The 25,266-nt window shown below is 40.7% G+C and overlaps 3 protein-coding genes across 4 annotated transcripts in view; all 3 read left to right on the plus strand.

The window, feature by feature from the left end:
- Nucleotides 1-55: 55 nt before the first annotated feature.
- LOC117827673 (major histocompatibility complex class I-related gene protein-like) overlaps nucleotides 56-25,266 on the plus strand; it is a 74,801-nt gene continuing 49,590 nt past the window's right edge. The window contains exons 1-6 of one of the 2 annotated variants that reach the window (XM_034704320.1): nucleotides 62-148; nucleotides 4,665-4,931; nucleotides 5,387-5,665; nucleotides 5,781-6,083; nucleotides 6,370-6,477; nucleotides 6,573-6,743. In XM_034704320.1, coding sequence (XP_034560211.1) covers nucleotides 94-148; nucleotides 4,665-4,931; nucleotides 5,387-5,665; nucleotides 5,781-6,083; nucleotides 6,370-6,477; nucleotides 6,573-6,613 — 1,053 coding nt within the window. In that variant the 5' untranslated portion in view covers nucleotides 62-93 and the 3' untranslated portion in view covers nucleotides 6,614-6,743. Of the gene's footprint in view, nucleotides 149-4,664; nucleotides 4,932-5,386; nucleotides 5,666-5,780; nucleotides 6,084-6,369; nucleotides 6,478-6,572; nucleotides 6,744-25,266 lie in introns of those variants that run through there. The other variant, XM_034704318.1, reaches the window with a different exon arrangement.
- LOC117827677 (major histocompatibility complex class I-related gene protein-like) lies at nucleotides 10,169-16,288 on the plus strand. The gene is made up of 7 exons (XM_034704332.1): nucleotides 10,169-10,344; nucleotides 13,244-13,510; nucleotides 14,049-14,327; nucleotides 14,443-14,745; nucleotides 14,981-15,088; nucleotides 15,783-15,800; nucleotides 15,897-16,288. Exons 1-7 carry the CDS (start codon nucleotides 10,296-10,298, stop codon nucleotides 15,917-15,919), a joined length of 1,047 nt encoding a protein of 348 aa, XP_034560223.1. The 5' UTR covers nucleotides 10,169-10,295; the 3' UTR covers nucleotides 15,920-16,288.
- Nucleotides 17,312-23,621, plus strand: LOC117827676 (major histocompatibility complex class I-related gene protein-like). Its single transcript, XM_034704331.1, has 7 exons — nucleotides 17,312-17,443; nucleotides 19,358-19,624; nucleotides 22,128-22,406; nucleotides 22,522-22,824; nucleotides 23,066-23,167; nucleotides 23,296-23,313; nucleotides 23,410-23,621. The coding sequence occupies exons 1-7, from the start codon at nucleotides 17,389-17,391 to the stop codon at nucleotides 23,430-23,432; spliced, it is 1,047 nt and encodes a 348-aa protein (XP_034560222.1). The 5' UTR covers nucleotides 17,312-17,388; the 3' UTR covers nucleotides 23,433-23,621.

Consider the following 25,266-nt stretch of genomic DNA (forward strand, 5'->3'; position numbering starts at 1 on the left):
TGCACTTGGCAGTGAGTAACAGACACGCCCCACATATCAAGGAGACCTTCAGAGCAGCTGGCTGTGTGCTCAGGGCTTACTAACGGAAACACCATGATGAATGTATTGTTCTTCCTGTTCCTCCTGCGCTGTCATGTCGCAACTACAGGTAAGTCTACCTCACTTCCTGTTACTCTTGATCCTGTTAAAACATGTACAAATGTTTTTTGTGTGGCACGCACTTTATGAATTATACTTTCACTTTCACTTTTTAAAGTCTAATTAAACTTGCACTGCAATAGGGACTCTCTTCTTGACATGCAGACACACAAAAGAGGGGGGGGGGGGGTTCCTTAAAAGCTTTTGGAGTGACCCCCACAGATGGTCACAGATCATACACAAACCAGATATAATCCCCCACCATCATGGTAAAGTGGGATGAACTTCTGCTTTATGTTTGTATGCATGTTATTATCAATAGGGCAGAAGTAGATATTGATCAAAAAAATGTTTTGACCAATGTATACCTCGGTAATGATGTCAGCGTTTCCTAAAATCTCTATTTATGCTGTCCACAGTAATGCAGGGGGAAAATTCCACTTTTGTAGATGATTTTAAAAACCTCAGTTTTCAGTGGCCCGTGTGGACATACGGCCAACACGGCGAGAAAAGTAACATTTTCAAAATATAAATGTGGATTTTAGGGCGCTGTTGATAAAGTTGTGCACACTGTAAATAACAGCAACAGTGTTCTACATTTAACTCCAAAACTTCTTTGAAAATATCACAACTCGTTTTTAAGTGAAGTTTTTATCACATTTAGAGCAATATTTGTAACCCTGTTCATATTTATTTTCCTCAGGGGTTCAGTTTTAGAAAAGAAGCAATGCTTAAATAAATATAAAAACAGAACATAAAGATACAGTCCCCTCCAAAAGTATTGGAACAGTGAGGCCAAATCCCTTATTTTTGCTGTAGACTGGAAACATTTGAGTTTGACACCAAAAGATGAACATGAGACAAGAGATCAACATTTCAGCTTTTATTTCCAGGTATTTCCATCTGGATCTGATACACAACTTAGAAGATAGAACTTTTTGTAAAGGAACACCACATTTTTAGAAGAGCAAAACTATTGGAACAGATACACTTAAAATACATTAAAGTGAATAAGACTTAATATTTTGTTGCAAAGCCTTTGCTTGCAATATTGCAAGCTCTTTATTTAACCAGATAAGAGACTCATTGGCTGTTTCCGAAACGGCCTGCTACATACTACTTACTAATGTAGTAGGCAGTAGGTATTGCCTACTATATACTGCATTTGAATTTAGTATGTAGTATGACTGTTCTGTTCGATCTGTCATGCAGCATGCTGAGCCAGACTTCGCTGGATTTCCGGTTTCAGAAAGCGGAAGTAAACAACGGCGAAGCCGATAAATAAAATGCTTATTTAGCATCCATTTATGATTTAAAAAGTTAGGAAGTGGTTTATATGTAATTTGATAACTTTCACAGCACCCAAAAACGGATTTCCTCCCGTCAAAAAATGAGGAAAAAGAAAAAGCAGAACGAGCGCTGTGCATTATGGGAAACAGTACGCGAGGCAGACTGGTCTGATGCATACTGTGAAATTTTCCCGAATCAGTAGACATCCGGGGAGTTTTGGCATACTGCAGATTTTGCTCTTGTTCACATACTACTTACTACATACTGAATTTTGGACATATCAGTACGTACTGCTAGTATAGTAGGCGATTTCGGAAACAGCCATTGAGATTTAAAACCTCTTTTTCATGAGTGACCTGGCCAAGACGGCAGCACAAAATAGGTTACAACCAAGCGGCAACCTCCGGTCTAAAAATATGAGTCCAATGCGGAAGTGTTAAAAGCTGCAGTTCATCGAGGATCCGCTTGAGGCTGGCTCCGGAAGTACCGGAAGTCACATACACATGAATGGGGAAAAGACGATCTTTGCAGCATTAATAAACATGTTTACAGCCTGGTACAAAAGATGAGTGTAGTCTGAATAGCTAATTTCTAGATGTCCTCTCACTGTGAGGGGGGTGAATTTTTTTCTAATTCGGTAATTTAGAAGATATTGAGATTACTAGTCTTCCAATCAGAGGCACAGCTGCCTGTGGGAACACTGCAGCTGTTGGCTAGGAGGCTCAAAGCCCGCCTCTTTACGTCACACTGGCTCGACAGAAGCAATATGGCTGCCGCAGCCGATTGGTCTCAAAACAGCTCTTCAGAAACAGATGGGTGACGTCACGGATACTACGTCCATATTTTATACAGTCTATGGTTACAACACACAAGGACACAAAACAACACAAGTAGAATACGGTCACAGTTTCACAACTTTGATAGAAGTAAAACAGCAGTGAAGCGACCTTAAAGGCCCTGTGAGGAGTTTTGAACTGGCTGAGAAACAGACTGAAAATGATACTGATGCCTCTTTATGACCTTCAATAGCAAGCGAGACCATCAGCAGCAACACTGACACCTTCTCTGTTGTCATTCTTAATGCCTGAAACCGTCCTGAGGGGGTAGGTGTCAGACCAGATGATGGACGTCTGGCTTCAGAAACAGCCTTTCTTTGACTGTTTTCATGAAAATAATTACATTGCCTGATAAAGTTGACTGTTAAAAGACAACAGGATGAGTTTTTTGTTGAAAACACTACTTTTGCATGTTTAGGACAAGAGATAAGAGGTTTCACTTTGTCCACAAGGGGGCGCCAGAATCTATACAAAACAAAAGTTCCTCACAGCAGCTTTAAAGTGAGAGAAACTATGTAATAAAAGAATGATCATACAGAAAGTGTAATGTAACATAATGAGCCCAGTTCAAACAGTGTAACGCAGTGAGCCGTCTTTTGCAAAACCCCGGTCAAGCCAGAAAAATGATGCGTGACTACACAGGGAATTACGGTACGGCTGCTGAGAGCGACCAAAATTACAGAAAAAGTAATAGTTCTCTATATTTTAAGATGATTGAAGTTTTTGAGAAGATTAAGTTTACTTCTGCTCAAATTGCACGCTTTGATATTTTACTCATTTTCATTATTTTATTTTAAAAACTCTGGGAGACAAAGATCTTTCAGTGGATTATTGTTCCTCATGTCCCTGGCTGTCACCCTGAAATTGTCCATCAATAATCCATTGAAAGATCTTAGTCACCTCTCCCAGATTTTTCAAAATAAAATAATGAAAATGAATAAAATATCAAAGCGTCTCAGTGCAATTTGAGCAGAATTTAACATTATTTTTCTCAAATATTATACAGTAAAATCTGCTTTCTGAAAGTCTGAAACTTTTCAGAGTGACAGCCAGGGACTTGTCACCTCTCCCTGATTTCTAAAAATAAAATTATCAATATGACAAAAATATCAAAGCGTGCAATTTGAGCAGAGTTTAACATTAATCTTCTCAAAAACTTCAATCATCTTAAAATATAGAGAACTATTACTTTTTTTGTAATTATTTTCTTTTCTTTTACTGTTCCAAAATAACGATTAAAATTAAAGGTGACATATCATGCAAAATTGACTTTTTAATGGTTCTCTACCTGAAATATGTGTCCCTGTCTACAAACCCCCCGAAAATGAAAAGAATCCATTCTGCCCCTGTTCTGATTTCTCCACCTTTCTGTAAATGTGTGCTGAAACCAGCCGTTTCAGTTTTCAGTGTTTTTCATACGTCACAACACCATTCGGTCTGTAACAGGAAGTCAGAGCTCGGAGCTTGTTCAGCCCATAGACTGTATAAAATACAACTCAACCCCTCCTCCGTTTTTCATTCCCTGCACACATGTGTGCTAACAAGGAGCTTAGGAGGGTGGCATGCTAGTTGTAGGCTGTCTTAATAAACACAAAGGTCGGTTTTACTCCCCACGTCTGCAGATTTGAAGATCTAGTGGAGGATTTTTATTTTTCATGAAAAAGTGCTAGCGCTAGTTAGCATAGCCGCATAGCTACATGTTTGTAGCTGTAGCTGTGTACGAAGACACACGTCGACATACTGACAAATAAAACAACAAGAAACACTAAATCTGTGACCAATGGTTCAGAAAGGTCCTGCTGCAGGCGACTCTCCGTCAGGATCAGATTCTGGATCAGATTCAGAGGGTTGAAGTAACGCGGGTCTGTGAGCAGCCGTGTATATTCAGCCAACATGTAAACATTAGATCAATGTGCCGGAGAGCCGAGGCCACACCCACTTCCTGAGGGGGCGTGGTCAGAGAGAAAACAGCCTGTTCTGAGGAGGACTGAAGAAGAGGGTTTTTCAGGCAGACCAAAATCTGATTTCAAAGTGTTTTTTATGAGCAATAAACTTTAAAGACATGTTTTGGGGACCTCTTAGACCAATATATTTTGATGAAAAAAGCGTGATCTGTCACCTTTAATAGATTTTTTTTTTTTTTTTTTGATTAAAGATATTACAAAAATCGACGAGAGACAGAAATGAATCTTGAAGACATTCTCTTTATAATTTTGTTATACAGTGGCACAGTCCATCATGTGAGATGGCAGGTTTTCCATGTAGTCCAGATAGGGTTGCCACATCTTATAAAAAGTTTTACTCCTATTTCTCAGGCTGTAAGTTATCTTCTCTAGTGGAACACATTTATTAATGTAAAATATCTGCTGTTTCCACTTAAAGCATCTCTTTTTCTCACAGTGACACACTCGCTGAAACATCGTCTCACTGCGTCATCAGCAATCCAAGAGTTTCCAGAGTTTGTGGCCACCGCGGTGCTCGATGGAGTCCAAATTGGATACTGTGACAGCAACACGAAGACAGCAGAGGCCTCAGTGGACTTTGCTAAAGAAGTAATAAAGATCAATCCAGATTACCTGAAGTTGTATACTCAAGATTGCCTTGCTTTGACACAAATCTTCAAAGCCAGGATTCACAATCTAAAGGAAGTCTTCAAACAAACTGAAGGTAATACTTTCTTTCATATTCACCTTTTAATGCTTATTACCAAGTGAGCTCAGCCACTAGGAGTTAGGAGTTAAATGTTACACATGTTTATAAATGGTTTCCTCTTTGCATGGTTCAGTTTCAACCTGCATTTGTGAGTGCAGCCACAAAATGTTCCACTCACACTTTTTTGTGTAAACTTGCACAACACTGCTGTCAACAGTCACCATTACTGAAGACTCCTCCTGGTTGTTTCGCAGCTCAGATCTGGCCATGCAGGTTGAAGAATAGTTTTTAGATTGGAATGGAATTTGATTTTCTCCAGCTGCAGTTGCTCATCTGGTTACTTTCATCAACACTGATCAGATGATTCACTGTGCCAACCTATCAGGTGGATCAGTGTGTCTCTGTGGTAATAACCACCAACTGTGCTGGTACGTCACTGATCCTGTCCTCTCTGTCTCTCCCTCTCTCAGGTGTCCACGTTCTTCAGCGCTTAAATGGCTGGGAGTGGGATGACGTCACTGGAAAGACTGTTGCTTTTGTCCGGTATGGTTATGATGGAGAGGACTTAATAACTTTGGACCAGCAGAAGATGACATGGATTGCTCCAAAGCACCACATGTCTGTCAGGCAACTTGGATGGGATACTAATACAGATCATATAAGACATGATATTGATAGCTTCACAGCCATATTCTCCATGTTGCTGAAAACTTTTGTGCAACATGGAGCGTTCGTTCTGCAGAGAATAGGTAGAATTACACGACCAGATTCACAGATTCATTTTCTGTTTGTCGTACAAAATTCAAATGAAATTAAAACAATATTTTTGTTTCACTTTGTGGATTTTTTTCTGCCTCCCTCCAGACCTCCCCTCAGTGTCTCTCCTCCAGAAGTCTCCCTCCTCTCCAGTCACCTGCCACGCTACAGGTTTCTACCCTGACAGAGCCGTGATGTTCTGGAGGAAAGATGGAGAGGAGCTTTTTGAGAGCGTGGACCACGGAGAGATCCTCCCCAACAATGATGGGAGCTTCCATATCAGTGAGGAGCTGAACATTACCTCAGTGAAACCTGAAGACTGGAGGAGGTACGAATGTGTGTTTCAGCTCTCCGGTGTTAAGGACGATATCGTCACCAAACTGGAGGAAGCAGCGATCAGAAGCAACAAAGGTAAAACTGAATTAGTTTTGGATAGTTGAGGAGAAACTGACAGAAGAATGTATAAAAAGTGCATGTTGGATGTGTGTTGTTCAAAATAGTTTGTTTTAAAACTCTCCTTCAGAGGCCTTAAGTTTGGCATTCTGACTGTCACCATCTTGATTTTTGCTCATTTTAAAATTGACGGCAGCAATAACGTTTCCAAAGATGACAGACACACATCTAAAACATGTTGAAACACTGTGAATGAACTCAAAGGGTGGAGGTTATATATCATAGTTATGAGGTTGGGTTTTAGTTCCAGGTTCTGGGTTTCCTACCGGTCCGGTCACTGGAGTTCTTGTAGGACTGCTGCTCCTGTCAGTCTGCATCGCTGGACTCCTAATCTGGAGGAAGAACAAACATGGTGAGGAAGTATCTGCATATTTTGTCTGGCACTTGTAGTTAAGTTCAGTCTCTGAAAGTGAAGCTCACATTTGGTATTTCTCACTTGAATTTCAGGGTTCAAGCCCGCTGGAGAGAGCGAGGAGTCGATAAACTGAGAGCAGATTTTCTCAAGCTGATGAAAAGTGGAGAGAACTGATGTAACTGAATATTGATCCAAGATGCTCACACTAAAACATGGGTCACGTTATAAGATAAGATAAGATAAGATAAGATGAGATGAGATAAGATGAGATAAGATCAGATGAGATAAGATAAGATGAGATAAGATAAGATGAGATAAGATGAGATAAGATAAGATGAGATGAGATAAGATAAGATAAGATCAGATGAGATGAGATAAGATGAGATAAGATGAGATAAGATCAGATAAGATCAGATAAGATCAGATAAGGTGAGATAACATGAGATGAGATGAGATGAGATGAGATAAGATCAAATAAGACAAGATGAGATAAGATGAGATAAGATGAGATAAGATGGGATAAGATAAGATAAGATGAGATAAGATAAGATGAGATAAGATAAGATGAGATGAGATTAGATGAGATAGGATGAGATAAGATGAGAAAAGATAAGATAAAATGACATGAGATGAGATAAGATAAGATATACTTTATTGGTCTCCCGCTGGGGGAAATTTCTTTTGTTACAGCAGCTTACAACACGGGACAGGGGAATACAACAATTTACTAACATAGTTAAAAAATATATAATAACAGTAATAATAGCAATGACAAGGGTAAAATATAATAAAATAAAAATAAAATAAAAATAAAATAAAGTAAAAATAAAATAAAATAAAGTAAAAATAAAATAAAATATGGCAACTATTACAGATATATGTACACTTCTATCTGATAAAAAGATAGGTAAGTTATTGCAGGATAAAAAATGTTTATTTCATTTTAAAAAGGGATAGCACCATGTAACATGATTTACACCAGTGGTTCTCAAAGTGGGGTCCTGGGACCCCTGGGGGTCCGTGAAATAATTATAATACATTTCTAATAAATTATAAAATTGTGCTGTGTCATTAAAAACAGCATGTATACAGATGAGGGCCATTTGCACCAATTAAACCAGCATTTTGTGCCCATAGAGCGAGGAATACAGTACATCTGCCAGAAAACACAGATGGTGAACCTGACCACAACTTCAGAGAAAGCGCAGAAGGCGTCTTATTTAGTGGCTCGAAGGGATATGTGAGTCTTGCTACTGTTAATTTTCTAAAAGCTTTTAAGATCAATTACTTGAAAAGTATAAATGCTGTCATGTTGAGTCCACAAGGAATGAAATGACCCTCTGTTTTAAAGTATACAAGCGGGATTTACATGATTCAAATTGAAGTGTTATCTGTTTATCACTATGGTACAAGTATGAAGGATTTACATTGATATGTTTTACAATACAAATAGTTCCAAGGGCAGCTAAGAGTGCAAATGGAAGTAAGCATGTGCTTAATCCATGTTACAATTATGAGGGGGTCCTTGGAAGACGTTCTCACCTGTAAGGGGTCCCTGGCCCCAAAAAGTTTGAGAACCCCTGATTTACACATTCAAAAAGGGTGCGCTTCAGTAAGTGTCCATTGGAGGGCAACATCTGCAGGAGTTTATATTATGTCACATTAAGCAGGTTTGTTATAGGTAGATATTCATGTGATGTGTGATTAAGACATCAACAGTTCATACTTAGAGCTGTTGTTTTTTTTTCAGATTTTATTAGTTGTTGGTTTTTTTAAGTTATATTTTGGGGGCTTTTACACCTTCTATTCATAGAGGAGAGGTCAGTGGATAGTGTAGGAAACAGGGAGAGAGTGGGGGAATGACATGCGGGGAATGGGCGCGCAACCACTGATTTGATACTTTTAACTTGTTATACAGTACTGTTTGTTTGTTTGATTGTTTGTGTGTGTGTGTGTGTGCGTGTGGGTGGGTGGGTGTGTGTGTGTGTGTGGGTGGGTGGGTGTGTGTGTGTGTGTGTGGGTGGGTGGGTGTGTGAGCAACGTTTTTACAATGTGATGTTTTAATTGTGACCTGCCAAGGGACTGCAGATGTAAATTAGCTTTAAGCTAACTCTGGTACAATGCATCAGATGGTGACATTTATGTTAAATATTGTACATGGTCCCTTTACAAATAAATAAACTTAACCAGCAGGCCAAGGGCCCAGCGCCCTGAAATGTATTATTTTTAACAGCCACTCAAGACACACAAAAACAGACAAAAATTAAACGAAAAAAAAGAAAATATTTTTTTTAAAAACAGTAAATTAATTATAAATAAATAAATACATATAATAGAAAATATATATTTAAAGGAATTAACTAAAATTAAAAAAAAAATAAAAACAGTAAATATCATACACATTCCCATTCACACAGGAGCACATGTACACATATTAAAGAAAAATAAATAATATATAAATAAAATAAAATTAAGAGGGGGGGGCTGTATTGGTTCTCAACACCTTTAAACATAAGACAAAGACACAAGTTAGAAAAGGGGTTTCTACATCCTATGGGTTCTCCTTAAAGGCTGTTAATATAAAGGAGACATTATTCCCACTTTCAGTAGTATTTGTTTATATTCAAGAAATCTGTTCACACTGGCAGATGGTGTGTGAGATGACTTCCACCATACTTAGAAATGTGAATATATGAATGACAGACTACTAAATTCCAAAAATAGGCTGCTTTAAAAGACAGAAAATGTTAAAGGCCCTGTGAGGAGTTTTGAACTGGCTGAGAAACAAACTGAAAATGATACCAATGCCTCTTTAAGACCTTCAATAGCAAACAAGACCATCAGCAGCAACACTGACACCTTCTCTGTTGTCATTTTTAAAGCCTGAAACCGCCCTGAGGGGGTAGGTGTCAGACCAGATGATGGACATCTTGCTTCAGAAACAGCCTTTATTTGACTGTTTTCATGAAAATAATCACATTGCCTCATAAAGTTGACTGTTAAAAGACAACAGGATGAGGTTTTTCTTGAAAACACTACTTTTGCATGTAAAGGACAAGAGATAAGAGGTATCACTTTGTCCACAAGGGGGCGCCAGAACCGATACAAAACAAAAGTTCCTCACAGCAGCTTTAAGTAGATAATAAATACATTTTTGTCATGTACATTATTCAGGATGAGGGTCAAAAAAAAAGAAGCTTTTTCCTGCTTCTGTTGTTAAAACTTTGCTCATGGTGTGTTTGTTCTGCGTAAATAATAATGGAAAGTCTTCTTTTTGTACAGAGTCTCAGATAACATGTTTGGATTTGACGCTTCAATAAAGATGGATTGATTCATTATTGTTTACTCTCAATAAGTTATTTTCTCAACATAGAAATCCATACAGTTTGCACAGCCTCATGTTCAAATACAATTAATCCCATTATGGGTTCAGTGGTGTTGTTTTTCATTTAAATACTCTCTCTTTTATGTCAGTAGTGACAGCAAACGTTTCGGATAATGTTCCTTTTTCAGGATGAGTTTTTTCTTGAAAACACTACTTTTGCATGTTTAGGACAAGAGATAAGAGGTATCACTTTGTTGCAGAACAGCACAAATAGTTGGTTTGAACTCAAGTCCCGCCTCTGCTGAGAAGGAAATGAGACAATCACAGGTAAGAATTTGGGGCGGTCCTTTCATATGTGGAGACAGAATATTGCATTTGGTGTTTTTCAGCATTTGCATTTTGAGGACCGGACTCACCTCACAGAGGAAAAAAATAACATCAAGATATACATTTGTAGCACTTCAGCCCTGAACTTATTTTTCAGAACAGCATGAAGGTTTTATTTGTGTTGCTCCTGTTCTGTCCTGCTGCATCTACAGGTAAGAGCACAATGTTATTCTTTCTGACACTTCCCATTAATCTGGTTTTTGTTATTGCTTTCTTTTTGCTGTCACTTTGAGGATAACCTGCACTCCATTAAATCACACTGAAAATGTTGTGTTTCTGGGACTACATTCAAACCATAAGCTGCAATCCACCCAACTTTGGTAGAAGTAAAACAGCAGTGAAGCGACCTTAGAGTGAGAGAAACTATGTAATGAAAGAATGATCATACAGAAAGTGTAATGTAACATAATAAGCCCAGTTCAAACAGTGTAAGGCAAAGGGGGCAGGGGGTTATGTGGATTAGAGTCCTGACAAGGTGAGCAAGGGTGTTTCATATTTTTCCACAGTGTCAACAGGCAGAGGGGAAATGTGCCGGACTCCTAGAACTGATTTGACCTTTGTGATGAGGTTGTCTCTGGTGTTGCTTTTGCTGTTGAGGTTATGAACTGTTCTGACCAATCAAAATCAAGTATTCAACACAGATGGTTAACAAGTATTATTAATTAATAACAACTATGACACATGCATTATTGTTCTTTCTTTAAAGTGAGAAAAAAGTCAGAATTTCGAGTTTATTCCCAAGAAAGTCACAATTGTGACTTTGTTCTCAGAATTCTAGAATTCCAGGATTAAAGAAAGAGTTCTGTTTTTTTCTAAGAATTCTAGAATCCTGGCGTTAGGGTAAGAATTATGCCTTTTGTTTAGTTCTAGAATTCTTAGAAAAACTCAGAGTTCTTGTAAATAGTCAGAATATTTGACTGAATCATCAGAAAAATGAAAAGAAAGAAAAATGGGTTGGCCTGGCTTCCTTTTTTTTTTTTTTTTTCAGTGGCTCTAATGCTTTTCGATACTTCCTTAAAAAAGTTTGCAGTTTTTCCAGCAGGGTTCAGTTTTAGTAAAGACGCAATGTTGAAGTAAATATAAAAATAGAACATCAAGAGATATTCTTTTATGAGACATATATGTATATTTGAAGGTTGACACCAACAACACATTTGAAAACAGTTGGCACAGGTGCATGTTTACATTGTTTCTCCCTCATCTTTTAACAACATTCCAGCTCCACATTAATCAAGTTTTTTCATCTCATTTCCTCGTGTGTCCTGTCTCGTGTTTATCTTTAATCTCGCCTTTATCTCTATTTTTAAGTTTGGTTACTTCCTCCTTTATTTTGAGAGTGTTGAACCCTTCTGTGCCTGTTAACCTTTGACCCTTGTGTCAGTGGTCCAGCCTTGGTCCTCCTCTTGTTTGCCCTTGAGTTTTCAACACTTTAGTAATGTTGCTGTTGCCTGCACTGTTCTGACTTCCTGTGCGCTGACCTTTGGCTTGATTGTACAGTCTTTGAACTTTGAAATGTTATTGGGTCCAATTACTGAGTTCAGTGCTCCAAAGGAGTCCAGTTTCTGGAGTTATGAAAGTGAAATGCTGGATGGGATTTCAGGATGGTCTCTTTTACCATATTTTTTTTATCATAATGCACCAAATGTTTTCAACGGGAGACAAGTCAGGACTATAGGCAGCACCTGGACTCTCTCATGGTATCTTCCCAGATATGTAAGCTATTGGTTTATTATGCATCCCGATATACCTTCACAGATGCTGGCTTTTGAACTGTGCACTGATACAAGCCAGATAGGCTGGTCCCTCTCCTCTTTGGAGCGGAGGATGTAGCATCTATGATTTCCAAAATATCCATTTTTGATTCAGCGATGAGTTTTAGAAGTGATTTTGAGCCTATGCAGTAACTCCCACAACAGAGTCATGTCTGTTTTTAATGTCAAAGTCTATCAAGTCCAAAACAGGCTCCCCTCAAGGCTGGGTCCTTTCTCCCCTGCTGTTTATCATGTACACAGACAGCTGCAGAGCTTCTCAAGAGGGCCAGTATCTGGTTAAATTCTCAGATGACACTGCTCTGTTGTCCCTTCTTCAGGCTTTGTCATCCTTTGTCCATTGGTGTGAAAAAAAAAATCTTAGATCTTAATGTGAATAAGACCAAGGAGCTTATCATTGACTTTAGAAAAGACTGCCCAAAACCCAAAGCCAGCATTATCAACGGAGGTGAGGTCCACATTGTGGACTCGTACAAATACCTTGGCACACTGTTCAACTCCGAATTAAAATTCAAGGAAAACACAGAGCTGATTTTAAAACGTGGGCAACAGAGGATACACCTGATGCTCAACCTCAATTCTTTTAGAGTCTCAGAGAACATTTGATCCAGTTTTTATCACTCTTTTATTGAAAGTCTTTGAACCTTTTCTTTTATCTGCTGGTTTCATGGTCTCTCTTTGAAAGACAAGAACAGTCTGAACTATATTGTTAAAGTCTGCTCTGAAATGATTGGTGTACAGCAGCAAGATCTGGGTTCCCTTTGGAGGCACGGCGTCGCCAATAAAGCTAAAGGGATAATAGGCCGACCTGGACACATCATGGCCAAGGAGTTCTCTCTAACGCCCTCAGGGTGGCGCTATCTCGCTCCTCTTAGAAAAACAAACATACTCAAAATCTTTTCTTCCTTCTTCCATCAGACTTCTAAATACTGACAGCAGTTTTTAACAGCTTGTAACAGATTGTTTATGTGAAGTTGTGAAGTTGTGTATTTAAAAGGAGGTTTTTAGTATTTATTCCATGCTACTGTGATTTAAAAAAAAAAAGTTATTTTAGTCTATCTTCATTTATTCTTTTACTCTTTATGACAAGCCCCATCTTGCACTGTTGTTGTCACTGACATGTTGCCTGTTGAGTGTTGTTTGCCTGTTTATTAGTGTTTGTGTTGTTTATTGACAAGTCGGTACATTGCAAACTAAATTGCCCTCTGGGATTAATAAAGTTATCTGAATCTGAATCTGAAATATCTGCTGTTTCCACTTAAAGCATCTCTTTTTCTCACAGTGACACACTCGCTGAAATTGCTTGGCACTGCATCGTCAGCAATTCAAGACTTTCCAGAGTTTGTGGCCACCGCGGTGATTGATGAAATACAGATGGGATACTGTGACAGCAACATGAAGACAGCAGAGGCCACACATGACTTTGCTAAAGAATTCGTAAAGATCAATCCAGATTACCTGAAGTTGTATACTCAAGAATGCCTTGCTTTGGCACAAATCTCCAAAGCCAAGATTCACAAGCTAAAGGAAGTCTTCAACCAAACTGAAGGTAATACTTTTTATCATATTCACCTTTTAATGCTTATTACCAAGTGAGCTCAGCCACTAGGAGTTAAATGTTACACATGTTTATAAATGGTTTCCTCTTTGCATGGTTCAGTTTCAACCTGCATTTGTGAGTGCAGCCACAAAATGTGCTTTTTAGGGGATTTTGAGGCCATGCAGTGATTTCCACTACAGAGTCACATCTGTTTTTAATGGAATGAGTTCCACTCACACTTTTTTGTGTAAACTTGCACAACACTGCTGTCAACAGTCACCATTACTGAAGACTCCTCCTGGTTGTTTCGCAGCTCAGATCTTGCCTTGCAGGTTGAAGATTAGTTTGTACAAGGGAATGGAATTAGATTTTCTCCAGCTGCAGTTGCTCATCTGGTTACTTTCATCATCACTGATCAGATGATTCACTGTGCCAACCTATCGGGTGGATCAGTGTGTCTCTGTAGATTGGATGTGATTCAGTCTGTTCATAACCAGCTGTGCTGGTACGTCACTGATCCTGTCCTCTCTGTCTCTCCCTCTCTCAGGTGTCCACGTTCTTCAGCGCTTAAATAGCTGTGAGTTGGACGACGTCACTAGAGAGACTGTTGGTTTTGACCAGTATGGATATGATGGAGAGGACTTAATAACTTTGGACCTACAGACGTCGACATGGATTTCTCCAAAGCACCACATGTCTGCCAGCCAACTTGGATGGGAAACTGATAAAGCTAAAGTAAACCATAGTATGAATGGCTTCAGAGCCGTACGCTCAAGGTTGCTGGAAACATTTGTGAAACATGCAGCGTTCCTTCTGCAGAGAATAGGTAGAATTACACGACCAGATGCACAGATTCATTTTCTGTTTGTCGTACAAAATTCAAATTAAATTAAAACAATATTTTTGTTGCACTTTGTGGATTTTTTTCTGCCTCCCTCCAGACCTCCCCTCAGTGTCTCTCCTCCAGAAGTCTCCCTCCTCTCCAGTCACCTGCCACGCTACAGGTTTCTACCCTGACGGAGCCGTGATGTTCTGGAGGAAAGATGGAGAGGAGCTTTTTGAGGACGTGGACCACGGAGAGATCCTCCCCAACAATGATGGAAGCTTCCAGATCAGTGTGAAGCTGAACATTACCTCAGTGAAACCTGAAGACTGGAGGAAGTACGAATGTGTGTTTCAGCTCTCCGGTGTTAAGGACGATATCGTCACCAAACTGGAGGAAGCAGCGATCAGAAGCAACGAAGGTAAAACTGAATTAGTCTTTAAAAATGGAGGAGATACTGACGTTTATATTAGTTCAGTTCAGTTTTCCCTCCTCGGTGATTGTGTGCCCCACCCTGATTAGTTTCATCTGTGTGTAAACTGAATTGTGATAATTATTCCAGGACTTGCCCATTGAAAAACCTTCCAGTACCATGCAGTGTACAGAAAGGGTTGAAACACTGTGAATGTTCTCATAGTTATGAGGTTGGGTTTTAGTTCCAGGTTCTGGGTTTCCTACCGGTCCGGTCACTGGAGTCATTCTAGGACTGCTGCTCCTGTCAGTCTGCATTGCTGGACTTCTAATCTGGAGGAAGAACAAACATGGTGAGGAACTTTTTTTTTTTAAACGTCTTGATGATTTCAGGATCAAGTCAATCAATCAATCTTTATTTATGTGGCGCCAAATCACAACAAACCTTATCTCAAGATGCTTTTACAAACAGAGCCGGTCTAGACCAGGTCTATTATCAACAAGGACCCAACATCAAGACAGGATAAGATCCAGTCCCATTTTACAGACAGGACTCAGTCTGATCTCATCTTAATCCACCATGAGCAGAGCACTTTGCAGCATTTAGCAAGTTACAGTGGCAAGGACAAACTTCCTTTAACAGGCAGAAACCTCCAGCAGGACCAGACTCATGTTAGACACACATCTGCTGAGACCGTGTTGGAGAGAGGGATAGAGGGAGATGAAGAGAGAGAGAGAGAGAGAGAGAGAGATGATAGTGGGGAGACGGATAGTAGTAGTTGTAGCAGCTGGAGTCTGGTACATCCAGACTAAGAGGACGTCTACAGCAGCGACTCAGAGGAACCTACGAGACAAGGGAGCTCAGGGACTCCAGAGAGGTCTATGGTTAGTAACTTTAATGGGACAGGAAGAGTTAAAGTGAGTGATGGGGGGTCTGGAGGTGGGATCACGTCCCATCCTACATATTTTGTCTGGTACTGTATTTATTTTTTAGTTGAGTCCATTCTATGAAAGTGCTGACTTTGATATTTCTCACTTGAATTTCAGGGTTCCAGCTTGCTAACGGTGAGTAATATCCTGGTCACTATAAAGCCTAAATATCCTGCATTATATCCACAGTATGTTTAAAAATGTCTCTTTATCTGCTGCTTGTCTTCATAGGGGGGGCAAGGATCATCAGATGAGGAAGCTGAACTCCAGAGAGTGAGGAGCAAAGAACAACAGATTTAAACACTAACACAATAACATGTCTTTCCATTAGAGCTGGAGCACTAATACTGCAGGTTACCTTTAGCTTAGCATCAGGTGTCTTTGTAGAACTGTTGACTGTTGTGATATCTCCATGTTACATTGTTTGTCATTTTCTATGCACTCAAAAAAAGGAATGAGGTGAGTTATGTATTCTGTCTGTCAAAGCACTTTGTTAACCCTTGTTTTAAAGTTGTTATGTAAATAAAGTAATATTGTTGATTATGAACTGCCAGTTAACTGAAGTAACATGTTAAGATGATTTCTTAAAGACTTTTAATGACAAATAAATGTATTAAAGTCAATATTTTCTGTGTGGATGTTACCTTGTCCAGGATTCTCTCATTAAAGAGTTCTCAAAGGGACTTCCTGGTTGAGTTAAAGTTAAAATATATCATATTGTACCGTATCATTTGAGGCAACTTATCAGGTATTATATCATATCATATTGGGTGTCAGGTAATGCTGGTAAGACGTGGCATTGCTCCAGTGAACTCATCAAAATCATGTTGGAAGGAATCCCATTCAAAGTGAGCGTCTCCCTCCGTGCTCCCTCTTCAATTAAAACAACATGTAGTCCAAGTAAACTCCAAGGTAAGTTAACCCAAATACCTTGTAACCCCACTTATATTTTCATGAGGACCTTTAGCTCTCCCAGTTGTTTGAAAATCAGGGAGTGACTTCATGCATGGCAAGTGGAAACAGAGCTCCCTGAGCATAAATGGTTGAAGAAAGGAGCCCAAAGTGTTTTGCATCTTCTGTCAAGAGCCCTGCGCACTCTCACCCTTTTTGATAAAGCTTATAGTTGGAGCTGGCTCAGGCTTTGACCAGCTCTTTGTTATGCTGCTATAGGCTTAGACTGCTAGGGGAACTGGCACACTGACTCACTGGGATCCTTCCTGTCCCATTAAAGTTACTAACCATAGACCTTTCTGGAGTCCCTGAGCTCCCTTGTCTCGTAGGTTTGTTCTTCTCATATCAAAAACTTGTCAAACATTGCTTTTACAAAACTGGGACCACTTTCCAACCATAGTAAAGTAAGCTGCGAGCTACAACCTGATTTTTATTAGTACGTGCTGTCCTGCAAACTGGGTACTTCATGGTGAACTCTTTACACAGCAGGCTGTGACTTGCTGCAGGGGGACTGTCAACAAAGTGCCTGATAAAAAAAAAAAAAAAAAATAATAAATAGTTTCACCCTGGATGGGATTTGAAAGTCAACAAAACTCTACTCACTCTTCTCCTGTCCTCCAGTGGCAAATTGTTGCACTGCAGAAACTGATCAGTGTCTGTCTCTGTTGACATGGTACGTTGCACTTGGCAGTGAGTAACAGACACGCCCCACATATCAAGGAAACCTTCAGAGCAGCTGGCTGTGTGCTCAGGGCTTACTAACGGAAACACCATGATGAATGTAATATTCTTCCTCTTGCTCCTGCGCTGTCATGTCGCAACTTCAGGTAAATCTTCCTCACTTCCTGTTACTCTTGATCCTGTTTAAACATGTACAAATGTTTTTTTGTGGGACTCTCTTCTTGACACACAGACACACAAAATGGGGAAGCTACGTTAAAACTTTTTGGAGCAACACCCACAGATGGTCACAGATCATACACAAACCAGATATAACCCCCCACCGTCATGGTAAAGTGGGATGAACTTCTGCTTTAGGTTTTTATATTTTATACAGTCTATGGTTTGTATGCATTGGTGGTGCAACGGATCATCGTTGATCCGTGATCCTTACGGTTGCCTCTACACGGTTCAGCACAGACGTGGTCCGCGGATTGGTTGATGAAAAAATAAAAGTTCCCCGTGTTCACGTGGTGACCGCATGTTCAATCCACACCCACTGGAGTGCAATTTTTAACTCTCACTTTCATGTATGGAACAGTTCACATATTAGCATTTTGCCAGCTGTAGGACCCTAGAATCCATGAAAACGGTGTGTTCCAAGTTTGCTGCTCAAAGAAAAGTGGACGGTGAAAATCAGAGATTGAAAGAAGAATGGAGTGAAACTTTTGAAGTTGCTCTGCTCCTTCACTTGCCATGCCATGAAATGCAGTGAATGAGGCAGGACTGGGCCCACAGATAGGGTGCTTTGCACATGCAGTAAAGTTTGAGTTGAATGTTGTTTTTATTTAATGGGCAAAAGTTTACAAGTGTTTTACAAAATAAATGGAGGACAAAGTTATATTTGTCTTGTCTTCTTCCTTTTTTTTTTTTTTTTGCTGATTCTAAAAATGATCCGATCCGTGACTCATAACCGTGATACGATCCAAACAGTGAGTTTTTTGATCCGCTGCACCCCTTGTATGCATGTTATTATCAATAGGGCACCTACAGAGTTCAGGGATGGTTGATATAACTAGCAGAAATACCCAGTGAGCAAGTTTAGAATAGCATGGAACAATTTACAACTACTAGGAAGTAGATATTGATCAAAAAAATGTATACCTCGGTAATGATGTCAGCGTTTCCCAAAATCTCTATTTATGCTGTCCACAGTAATGCAGGAAAAAAAATCCACTTTTGTATTTGATTTTAAAAACCTCAGTTTTCAGTGGCCCATGTGGACATACGGTCAACACGGCGAGAAAAGTAACATTTTCAAAATATAAATGTGGATTTTAGGGCGCTGTTGGTAAAGTTGTGCACACTGTAAATAACAGCAACAGTGTTCTACATTTAACTCCAAAACTTCTTTGAAAATATCACAACGCGTTTTTAAGTTAAGTTTTTATCACATTTAGAGCAATGTTTGTAACCCTGTTCATATTTATTTTCCTCAGGGGTTCAGTTTTAGAAAAGAAGCAATGCTTAAATAAATATAAAAACAGAACATCAAGATATATTCTGTTATGAGACATATATGCATATTTGTAGTTTGAAAAGCTTGTTTTTCATCCCCTCGTCTTTTAACAACACTCCAGCTCCACAAGTTGTGTCATCTCCCTTCCTCGTGTTTATTTTGATTCTCTATTAAGTTTGGTTACTTCCTCCTTCCTTACTTTTCCTGCTCCCTCGATCACCTCAGAGTGTTGAACCCTTCTGTGCCTGTTCACCTTTGACCCTTGTGTCAGTGGTCCAGCCTTGGTCCTCCTCTTGTTTGCCCTTGAGTTTTCACCACTTTAGTAATGTTGCTGTTGCCTGCACTGTTCTGACTTCCTGTGCGCTGACCTTTGGCTTGATTGTACAGTCTTTGAACTTTGAAATGTTCTTGGGTCCAATAACTCAGTTCAGTGCTCCAAAGGAGTCCAGTTTCTGGAGTTTTGAAAGTGAAATGCTGGATGGGATTTCAGGATGGTCTCATTATTATGTCATTCTTTGCAAATATCTGCTGTTTCCACTTAAAGCCTCTCTTTTTCTCACAGTGAGACACTCGCTGGAATATCTTGTCACTGCGTCGTCACCAATCCAAGACTTTCCAGAGTTTGTGGCCATCGCGGTGGTTGATGGAGTCCAAATTGGATATTGTGACAGCATCACCAAGACAGGAACACCTACACAGGACTTTGTTAAAGAGTTAATAAAGGTTCATCCAGAATACCTGAAGATGTATACTCAATTTTGCCTTGCTTGGATACAAATCTTCAAAGCACAGATTCACCATCTAAAGGAAGTCTTCAACCAAACAGAAGGTAATAAATGTTGTTTTCATATTCATCTTTTAATGCTTATTATTATATTATTAGCTCAGCCACTTGGTTACCACTGTAACTGTATCATCTGTTAACATCCTATATTCATACTGACTTGACTTGATGTCATTTATGATTCTTTGTTTTGTTTTTCGTATTGTTGAACATATGTTGTTGTTTTTAATTCTGACATGCCAAACAAATTCTGGCAAAGCGATAGGGTCTCCTTTGTTGCATTTTTTGTTTCATTACTTTCCAAATGTTTTCAAAGGGTGACAGGTCAGGACTGCAGGTAGACCAGTTCAGCATCTGGACTCTTCTACTACAGAGCCATGCTGTTGTAACACGTGCAGAATGTGGTTTGGCATTGTCTTCCTGAAGACGTCATCGTCTGGATGGCAGCATATGTTGCTCCTAAACTTCAATATATTGTCCAGCATTAATGGAGCCTTCACGGATGTGGACGCTACCCATGCCATGGACTCTTATGATCCCCATACCATCAGGGGCGCTAGCTCTGAACTGTGAGCTGATAACATGCCGGGTGGGCCCTTTCCTCTTTAGAGCGGAGGACACAGCGTCCATGATTTCCAAAAGGAATGTCAGATTTTGATTCATCAGACCACAGGACAGTTTCCCACTTCCCCTGAGTCCATCTTAAACTGGATCAGGTCCAGAGAAGTCTCTGTGGTCCTGGATCAGGTTTATATATGACTTCCTCTTTGCATGGTTCAGTTTTAACCTGCATTTGTGGATGCAGCAACAAAATGTGCTTACTAGGCGATTTGAGGCCATGCAGTGAATTCCATTATAGAGTCAGGTCTGTTTTTAATGCAGTGACTTCCACTACAGAATCATCCATCCATTCATCTTCCTCCGCTTATCCGGGTCGCGGGGGCAGCAGTCTCAGCAGGGAAGACAACCCTCTCTCAGCCACTTCCACCAGCTCTTCTGGGAGAATACCGAGGCATTCCCAGGCCAGCTGAGAGATATAATCTCACCAGCGTGTCCTGGTACTTCCCCTTAGCCTCCTCCCAGACAGACATGCCTGAAACACCTCCCCAGGGAGACGTCCGGGAGGCATCCTGACCAGTTGCCCGAACCACCTCATCTGGCTCCTATCAATGCGGGAGGAGCAGCGGCTCTACTTTGAGTCTGAGCTCCTGACCCTCTCCCTAAGGCTGAGCCCAGACGCCCTGCAGAGAAAGCTCATTTCGGCCGCTTGTATTCGTGATCTTGTTCTTTTGGTCACTACCCACAGCTCGTGACCACAGGTGAGGGTTGGAACGTAGATTGACCGGTAAATTGAGAGCTTTGCCTTCTGGCTCAGCTCTCTCTTCACCACGACAGACCGGTACAGCGCCCACATCACCTCAGACACCGCCCCGATCTGTCTGTCAATCGTGCGCTCCCTCTCCCCCTCACTTGTGAACAAGACCCCGAGATACTTAAACTCCTCTGCTAAGGGTAAAAATTCTCCTCCGACCCGGAAAGGGCAAACCATCCTTTTCCGACTGAGCACCATGGCCTCAGACTTGGAGGTGCTGATCCACTGTTCCACGGCCAGGACGAAAACCGCATTGTTCCTCCTGCATCTGAGGTTCAACCAACAGCCGGACTCTACTCTCCAGCACCCTGGAGTAAACCTTCCCAGGGAGGTTGAGGAGTGTGATCCCCCTATAGTTGGAACACACCCTCTGGTCCCCCTTCTAAAAAAGGGGAACCACCACCCCCATCTGCCACTCCAGAGGCACTGTCCCCAATGTCCATGCAATGTTCCAGAGGCGTGTCAACCAGGACAGCCCTACAACATCCAGAGCCTTGAGGAACTCAGGGCCTTGCCGCTTTGGAGTTTTTTAACTGCCTCAGCGACCTCGGCCCCAGTGATGAACGAGCCCACCTCAGAGTCTCTGCTTCCTCCTCGGAATGCATGCTGGTGGAATTGAGGAGATCCTCGAAGTATTCCTTCCACCGCCTGACTACACTCTCAGTCGAGTTCAGCAGCTCCCCATCCACGCTGTAAACAGTGTGAACAAAGGGCCTCTTCCCCTCCTAAGCTGTAAGATCAGTTTGCCAGAATTTCTTCTCCCACGACAGAAAGTCTTGTTCCATGGCCTCACCAAACTTCTCCCATGCCTGAGTTTTTGCCTCTGTGACTGGGCGGCGGATTGCTTGGTCCGCCGGTACCTGCCAGCTGCTTCCAGAGAGCTGAGGAGCTATAAGCAAGCCAACACCTGCCCTCTGCCTCTCACCTGGTGCAACTCCAGAGTCTGTGGGAACTGAACTTCGAGCTAGCTAATTTTTTTGTGTGAACTTGCACAACACCGCTGTCAACAGCCACCATTACTGAAGACTCCTGTTTGTTCTGCAGCTTAGATCTGGCCTTGCAGGTTGAAGAATAGTTTGTACATAGGAATGGAATTTGATTTTCTCCAGCTGCAGTTGCTCATCTGGTTACTTTCATCAACACTGATCCTGTCCTCTCTGTCTCTCCCTCTCTCAGGTGTCCACGTTCTTCAGTACTTAATTGACTGTGAGGGGGACGACGACACTCCAAAGGCTGTTGGTTTTGTCCGGTATGGTTATGATGGAGAGGACTTAATGACATTGGACCTGCAGAAGATGACATGGATTTCTCCAAAGCACCACATGTCCGCCAGCCAACTTGGATGGGATACCAATACAGCTCATATAAGACATGTTGTGTATGGCTTCACAGCGGTATGCTCCATGTCGCTGGAAACGATTGTGCAACATGCAGCGTTCCTTCTGCAGAGAATAGGTAGAATTACACGACCAGATGTACAGATTCATTTTCTGTTTGTCGTACAAAATTCAAATGAAATTAAAACAATATTTTTGTTTCACTTTGTGGATTTTTTTCTGCCTCCCTCCAGACCTCCCCTCAGTATCTCTCCTCCAGAAGTCTCCCTCCTCTCCAGTCACCTGCCACGCTACAGGTTTCTACCCTGACGGAGCCGTGATGTTCTGGAGGAAAGACGGAGAGAAGCTTTTTGAGGACGTGGACCACGGAGAGATCCTCCCCAACAATGATGGAAGCTTCCAGATCAGTGTGAAGCTGAACATTACCTCAGTGAAACCTGAAGACTGGAGGAGGTACGAATGTGTGTTTCGGCTCTCCGGTGTTAAGGACGATATCGTCACCAAACTGGAGGAAGCAGCGATCAGAAGCAACGAAGGTAAAACTGAATTAGTCTTTAAAAATGGAGGAGATACTGACGTTTATATTAGTTCAGTTCAGTTTTCCCTCCTCGGTGATTGTGTGCCCCACCCTGATTAGTTTCATCTGTGTGTAAACTGAATTGTGATAATTATTCCAGGACTTGCCCATTGAAAAACCTTCCAGTACCATGCAGTGTACAGAAAGGGTTGAAACACTGTGAATGTTCTCATAGTTATGAGGTTGGGTTTTGGTTCCAGGCTTTGGGTTTCCTACCGGTCCGGTCACTGGAGTCATTGTAGGACTGCTGCTCCTGTCAGTCAGCATCGCTGGACTTCTAATCTGGAGGAAGAACAAACATGGTGAGGAACTTCTTTTTAAACATGGGATCACGTCCCATCCTACATATTTTGTCTGGTACTGTATTTATTTTTTAGTTGAGTCCATTCTATGAAAGTGCTGACTTTGATATTTCTCACTTGAATTTCAGGGTTCCAGCTCGCTAACTGTGAGTAATATCCTGGTCACTATAAAGCCTAAATATCCTGCATTATATCCACAGTATGTTTAAAAATGTCTCTTTATCTGCTGCTTGTCTTCATAGGGGGGGCAAGGATCATCAGATGAGGAAGCTGAACTCCAGGGAGTGAGGAGCTAACTGTTGACTGTTGTGATATCTCCATGTTACGTTGTTTGTCATTTTCTATGCACTCAAAAAAAGGAATGAGGTGAGTTATGTATTCTGTCTGTCAAAGCACTTTGTTAACCCTTGTTTTAAAGTTGTTATGTAAATAAAGTAATATTGTTGATTATGAACTGCCAGTTAACTGAAGTAACATGTTAAGATGATTTCTTAAAGACTTTTAATGACAAATAAATGTATTAAAGTCAATATTTTCTGTGTGCATGTTACATATATTATTATACTATTCATTACAAGGTGTGTGGCAATTTTATTCCAAACTCCAAACTGTCTGAATCTGGACTGACTGTGTTTGACATTTTTGATGTGTAGAAAACATTTCCTTTGTTTACATTAGATTCAAACAAAATCATGAAAGTCAGGACTCAAGCTTGAGTCCAGGACTCAAATATTACAACACGGCCATCCACTGACAACAAGCAAATAGAGCTGATTACAGGCCAACAGCTACCATGCACCCATCTGTCCGTCAACTCAGACACACCCCTTAATCACACACATTCATGCATCAAGAGGGGTTTAAACATTTTGTAACATTGGATCTTATGTGGATTCCACAGCGCTTGGAGCCTGCCTCAAGTGGGCTCTTAAGGAACTGCAGTACTTTTGCACTTTCACATTAGCTTCCTTGTTAGCCCCTAAAGTTGCCACTTTTGATGCACACATGAGTAAATCACATTGTTACCCCTCCTGTCTCCAGGACTCCAGGTCTTAAAGTGTTAGAAAAAGAGATGCTTGCACAAAGTCAAAGTTTTACACAGTAAATAAAAAACATGAGCGACATTAGAATGCAGAGAAAGCTTCCAGCATTCTGTTGCAGAACAGCATGAATAGTTGGTTTGAACTCAAGTCCCGCCTCTGCTGAGAAGGAAATGAGACAATCACAGGTAAGAATTTGGGGCGGTCCTTTCATTTGTGGAGACAGAATATTGCAACAGGTGTTGTATCGAGCTCTGTTTCCTCGTCGAGATTTGTTTCCCCTAGTCCCGCCCCCGTCCGACATGTCCCGAAGGTCGAAGGAAGGGCGCCTTCACAAAAAGCTCGCCCCCCTAGCTGGTGTGCTCTTACCACAGAGGACCTGTGGAGAGAGCTGAGGTTCAAAACTGACTTTTTTAGAGTTTTATCTGAAGATGTTTTATTGTAGAAGGGAAATCCACATTTCATGACTGTCTAGTTCTATTTTTAAACTGGGACACCAGCACATATGTTTGTGTTTCTATGTCTTTATTAACACAACCAACAACTCTTATTTCTATCAATAAAAAATGTTAGATTTGTGAGAGACTTTTAATTTTGAATATAATGGACATTTGGAAGAAAGTGTGCTCACTCATTTATAGGCTAAATATAAATTGCTATTTTATCATATCTGTCTTAAATCCAGCTCCATTATAGCAGGTAAAGCACATCCTGACTGCATGGAATATGAAACTATACTGCTGAAACTATTTATTATTTTTGTTGTTTTTTTTTATCAGGCACTTTGTTGACAGTCCCCCTGCAGCAAGTCACAGCCTGCTGTGGAAAGAGTTCACCATGAAGTACCCAGTTTGCAGGACAGCAAGTACTAATAAAAATCAGGTTGTAGCTCGCAGCTTACTTTACTATGGTTGGAAAGTGGTCCCAGTTTTGTAAAAGCAATGTTTGACAAGTTTTTGATATGAGAAGAACAAACCTACGAGACAAGGGAGCTCAGGGACTCCAGAAAGGTCTATGGTTAGTAACTTTAATGGGACAGGAAGGATCCCAGTGTGTCAG

Source organism: Notolabrus celidotus, chromosome 16 (assembly GCF_009762535.1).
Source record: "Notolabrus celidotus isolate fNotCel1 chromosome 16, fNotCel1.pri, whole genome shotgun sequence".
NCBI lineage: Eukaryota > Metazoa > Chordata > Actinopteri > Labriformes > Labridae > Notolabrus > Notolabrus celidotus.

Bases quoted from the DNA above. Each gene is read 5' to 3' on its own strand.
- LOC117827676 (XM_034704331.1), top strand. From the start codon at position 17,389: ATGATGAATGTAATATTCTTCCTCTTGCTCCTGCGCTGTCATGTCGCA. The intron at 19,625-22,127 runs GTAATAAATGTT...TCCCTCTCTCAG, and splicing joins AGTCTTCAACCAAACAGAAG to GTGTCCACGTTCTTCAGTAC. The intron at 22,825-23,065 runs GTAAAACTGAAT...TTTTGGTTCCAG, and splicing joins AGCGATCAGAAGCAACGAAG to GCTTTGGGTTTCCTACCGGT.
- LOC117827677 (XM_034704332.1), top strand. From the start codon at position 10,296: ATGAAGGTTTTATTTGTGTTGCTCCTGTTCTGTCCTGCTGCATCTACA. The intron at 13,511-14,048 runs GTAATACTTTTT...TCCCTCTCTCAG, and splicing joins AGTCTTCAACCAAACTGAAG to GTGTCCACGTTCTTCAGCGC. The intron at 14,328-14,442 runs GTAGAATTACAC...GCCTCCCTCCAG, and splicing joins GTTCCTTCTGCAGAGAATAG to ACCTCCCCTCAGTGTCTCTC.